Here is a 5,213-nt window from a genome sequence, read left to right as displayed (position 1 = left end):
CCGCAGGCAAGGCAGCCTCTGGTCGTGGTGCAATGCTATACTGTCCGCCGTGTGACCGTATGCAAGACAGGTCATGTCGGCCCGCGGTCAAGCCGTCCAGGCAAGCCCAACTCCGCGCCTCTGGCTGATTCATACCCAAGGCACGAGGCTTGAGTGCACGGGCACTGTCGCATGGTGAATCTGCTGGTAGTACTGCCCGGAGTGGAGAGAGTTGAGGCCGTACGCCTCTGGGCCCACGGCTGGGTGGGAGTGCTGGAAGTCATAGTGGAAGGACTGGTGGTGCAGGGGGGTGTACTGGTGGTTGGTGGAGAAGTAGGGCGAGGCGAACTCTGTGGCCGCCGCGGGGTAGGCTGTGAGCGGCGAGGACGAGCTGTAGGCCACCGAAGAGTTGGCGACGCTCTCGAGGCAACCGAGTTGCATCAGACGATAACTGTTGGACCCGTCATGACGTATCTGAGAGGAAGAAAGGGAAGGAACATCTCAGCAGTGTCATTTCATTTACAATCTCTTTAACCGCCAGCTGTCTCCCAAACATGCTCTCACACACGTTGACACAACGGAAACACTCAAGACGCTTATAAAAAAAATACATGAATATGTCATTCCACGAGCCCACGGTGTTTGTATGTGCATGTTGTTCACCGTTCTGTCATGCTGGGCTCATCGTTTTAGAGCTCATGGTGTTTTATTTTTATATTATTACTATCGAACTGCGGTCTCAGCTTTACGCGAGCCGGATGGCAGGTGAGTAGGGTGAGCCACCATAATGTTCTAATCACTCCTGTTACCGGTTTTACACACAGGAGGCTCATCTGCCTCTCTCTCTCCACACTAAAACAACCCCCATTACACCAAGACAGTCCTATCCCCGGTCCCACGATATATCAAGCCCTGTTTTCTGGGGACCCATTCACAATGATTTGTACTCTAAATCTACATGTAGCCTCACAAACAGTTGTGATTAATATAACTGATAGAGAATATTCCTTAATGTTATTTATAATGAAGAATGAAGAAGAGTGATAATATATAAATACCTCGGAATCATGGACCAGGCCGGGAAATGTGGCTGACATGTTCTTGCTCCGGTAACCCGCTTTCCCTCTTGATCAAATAAATGATTTCCGTTAAAATCCCCAAAACGAAAGAAATGTAAAAAGTCCCTGCGTCGAGCCGCAGATAGCTGGTGAAACAAGAGCGTTTCCCCTCTGTACCAGTCACACCGGCTGGCGCGCCGATTTTGTACTTGCAGGGTATTTCTGTTGTGATGTCGTCGGTGGTCCCCTGATAATATAGTTAGAAAATTAAGCATCAGCACTGAGGAATGGATGGAGGACAATAGAAGAGCTGCTTCCATCCCAGGAGACAAGGAATAAATATTGTATCTTCCCTAATAAGGAACCGACACTCTTTCATCAATTTTTGTGGACATTTTCTTTTTGCTCGTTTGTATTTGCTTTCTTCGTTTCACCCACATGGCTTAGACCTAGGCTATTACAACAGGAATTGGATTTTCAACAGAAATGTAAGTTGCTTTTAAAACATCCCCTGGTTTATATATTGATTATTACTTAAAAATGTATTTTCGTTTAAACTAAATGTGTTTAATGTATTACATTTTTTCAAACATAGCACTCCATTGCCGTGCACGTCACCGAATCTCTATTAAACCAATTATTATTACTACTACTATTAGCATATGACGAGCCGATTACTAGTACTATTATTATTTATGTTTTATTGTTATTGTTATCCTTATTATTTGTGTTTAATTATTATCATTATTGTGTCTAATTTCAGACATTTTATTGTGGTTATTATTATTATTATTATGCTCTCCTCATTGTTTTTAAATCTAATAGACTCGATATTAAACAGTAAAAATATGCTGGAAATAACGAAGATATTATGTTTTGATCGGAATTATAAATATTGAATGAGTGTACTACCTGGGAAGAAGATCATTTCGTGGAGATTAATAACGAGAACAATCAGGAGATACTTTCTGCCAACAGCTCTGGATTTCTCTGAGGAATCAACCTCGTTCCTTTGCTCTTATGTCGCTAGTGGAACAAGGACATTTATAACGTACATTTATCGGCTAACAAAATGTTATTTCACAGTGAATTGTTGAGGCGTTGTGGTATCACCGGGGTGAGTGTGTGTTTCTGCTCTGCGCTCGGGCGGAGGGGGGATACGGCTTCAGCTCATGACAGAAACGGAGACACCGACTCATCTCTTTTCTTTGTAGAGCCTCTTCAACCGGGGCTCAAGCGCTGTGTAGAAGTGTAAACGTTGTGTTGCCCTCAAGCAGGTCGACACAATACTCTGACTCCATTGTGTGAGTGGCGGGCGCATGAATGGAGGTCAGCTTATTATACACTTTAATATTCGGTTAAGACCGGGAGGCCAGTGCGAGACAGCGGTCAGTATGATGAGCTCAACCACCCGCACTCACCTGGAGCCAGTTCGATGGTAAACAGGCCGGTAGAGCGAGAGAGAGCGAGAGAAAGAGAAAGAAAGAGAGAAAGAGCAAGAGAGAGCCTGTTGGTAACAGCCGGTAGAGAGAGAGGATAGAGAGATAGGATGGTCTGCCAGTAACGGGCCAGTAGAGAGAGAGGAGGGTAGAGAGAGAGGGGGGTCTGCAGGTAAGGGGCTGTTAGAGAGAGAGGAGGGTAGAGAGAGAGAGGAAGGTCTGCTGGTAACTGTCCAGTAGAGAGTCAGGAGGGTCTGCAGGTAAGGGGCTGGTAGAGAGAGAGGAGGGATTTGTACATCGTTGTACATCGTTACAACACTGTATATAGACATAATATGACATTTGTAATGTCTTTATTCTTTTGGAACTTCTGTGAGTGTAATGTTTAATGTTCATTTTTATTGTTTATTTCACTTTTGTATATTATCTACTTCACTTGCTTTGGCAATGTAAACATATGTTTCCCAATAAAGCCCCTTGAATTGAATTGAGAGAGGAGTGTAGCGAGGAAAAGATACATGTGGAATAACAGAAGGCTGTGCTTCCGGTCAGGCCCTGCAGCTCTCTGTCTGTCTGCCTCAGTACTCAACTATTCTAGCAGTCTGTCAGATATAACACACGCACTGAGGGAGAGAAGGAGAGAGGGAGGGTGAGAGAACATTAAGCGAGTCTAAGCGCAAGGGCAGAACGGTGCTTTTAGTGTTTTAAAGCCTGGAGCTCTGCTTATTTAACCCGAATTATCGAAATTACTCCAGGAGATACTAAATCCACCCGCCCACTCCACTCAAAACCGGCAACTTCAACATGCGCGCAGACACGTTTATCAATGTTAAACTTAAACAGCGGTTGTGTTTTAAACTGTATTGGTGTGATATTTAAATTATGACTCTGTGTCATTATAATGACCAATCACCACAGACCCCGCTACAGACCGACCGACAGGCAGGCAGGCAGGGCCTTTAGACGCCGTTATTTACTCTTAATCTTTAATTAAAAAACTATTTCTCCATCTGTTCCTATACAGGTCTCAGGCCTATCACTAAATAACCACCACAACACTCTCTCATCGCAACAATATTACACTGCATCTCTTCTAAATAATATCATCATTCAAATGAGAAATTATAACCGCAAAACAAAATCATGAAACACACACATTATGGAAGGTTTAGCCTAATATATGCTTTTTATTAAAAAATAAAGTTCTCAAGGCCCACAAGCCCGTGAGTAAATTAAGTAATTCGATTGTTTTGCCTCGAGGCTTGATGAAGGCCAGTTGTCGCACGTGAGGATTAAGCTTTTCCACCAGGCAGAGCGCGCTGTCTGTGCGCGAGGCACCAGTTGCGCGGTAGACGGTGCTAATAGGGCTTAGCTCGTGGAGCAGCCTCGCGGACTGGGCAGGAAGCGCCAGATGCGCAGTGAGTTCGAGCCCGGACCGGATCCATCTGCTGCCCTGCTCGGAAAACTAGAGCTCCAACCCTTAGAATCTCAGCGCGGGAGCGAAATTAACACTCAGACACACAGGGTGAAATCATAATATTTACTGTCAAATAGACTACTATAACTCTATACTATTATACAATAATAACTATCACAGTATAATATATATAGTGTAATACAGTTAAGCGTGGCTATCAACATCCAATTGAGATGGAAATCCGCTTACTCTTTATGCTAAATATACTAGCCTATCTCTATATCATAAATATACTAGCCTATCTCTATATCATAAATATACTAGCCTATCTCTATATCATAAATATACTAGCCTATACTCTATCATCATAAATATTACTAGCCTATACACTATATCATAAATATACTAACCTATACACTATATCATACTATTATAACTACCTATATCTATATCATAAATATACTAACCTATCTCTATATCATAAATTACAAACCTATACTCTATATCATAACCTATACTAACCTATCTCTATATCATAAATATACTAACCTATCTCTATATCATAATATACTAACCTATCTCTATATCATAAATATACTAACCTAATCTCTATATCATAAATAATACTAACCTATCTCTATATCATAAATATACTAACCTATCTCTATATATAAAATATACTAACCTATCCTCTATATTATACACTACATATAAATATACTAACTATTCTTCTATCATAAATTACTAACATACTCTATATCATAAATATACTAACCCATACTCTTTATCATAAATATACTAACCTATACGCTTTTAGAGTAAAATGTAGACCTACTTGAAAGAAATGTCACCACTGTGATTGGAGAGTGATGAAGACCCTGTTAAAGCATTTTAATGTTGTCTCTTAGATGAGTCACTATTACCAACTTGTCTTCGGCGTCATGAGCTTGTTTCTCGTGCTTCCACTGGGACTAAGAATCTAATCGAAATATTCACGTGAAAGAACCATTTACAGACCACTATTGTGAAAAGCTACAGGCCTGTGTTGGAGATCTGGGATCATTTTTGTTGTACTTTACACACAGACCAGCATAGGTCTAATTCTATAAAAATATTGCAACGTTTATAAATCAAGTTGAACCGTAATTGTGCAGGCTTTGGAGCAGGCTTTGCTTATATTGTTTTGTCAATATGTCAATGTGCTTGTATCAGTCCCAATTCAAATTAACCTGAAATTTTTTTTTTTTTAAGAAATGCCAGATCGTTTCCTCTTGACGTCCTTTCTCCTCTCTTGCTCCCTATTTATCTCTACGTCCTTCT

At 41.4% G+C, this 5,213-nt stretch overlaps 1 protein-coding gene across 1 annotated transcript in view; it reads right to left on the bottom strand.

Annotated features, from left to right (window-relative positions):
• LOC112075374 (transcription factor AP-2-delta) overlaps positions 1–1,435 on the bottom strand; it is a 10,368-nt gene extending 8,933 nt beyond the window's left edge. Inside the window, exons 1-2 of the mRNA XM_024142383.2 lie at positions 1,038–1,435; positions 136–453 (exon numbers count right to left, since the gene is read on the bottom strand). Of these exons, the coding sequence (XP_023998151.2) occupies positions 136–453; positions 1,038–1,076 (357 nt within the window). The 5' untranslated portion in view covers positions 1,077–1,435. The remainder of the gene's footprint in view (positions 1–135; positions 454–1,037) is intronic.
• Between the last annotated feature and the right edge of the window lie 3,778 nt (positions 1,436–5,213).

The sequence above is a fragment of the Salvelinus sp. IW2-2015 genome, unplaced genomic scaffold (assembly GCF_002910315.2).
Source record: "Salvelinus sp. IW2-2015 unplaced genomic scaffold, ASM291031v2 Un_scaffold3115, whole genome shotgun sequence".
In the NCBI taxonomy this organism is placed as follows: domain Eukaryota; kingdom Metazoa; phylum Chordata; class Actinopteri; order Salmoniformes; family Salmonidae; genus Salvelinus; species Salvelinus sp. IW2-2015.
The sequence above is the reverse complement of the archived record's forward strand: the minus strand, read 5'-3'. Positions and strand labels throughout refer to the sequence as shown.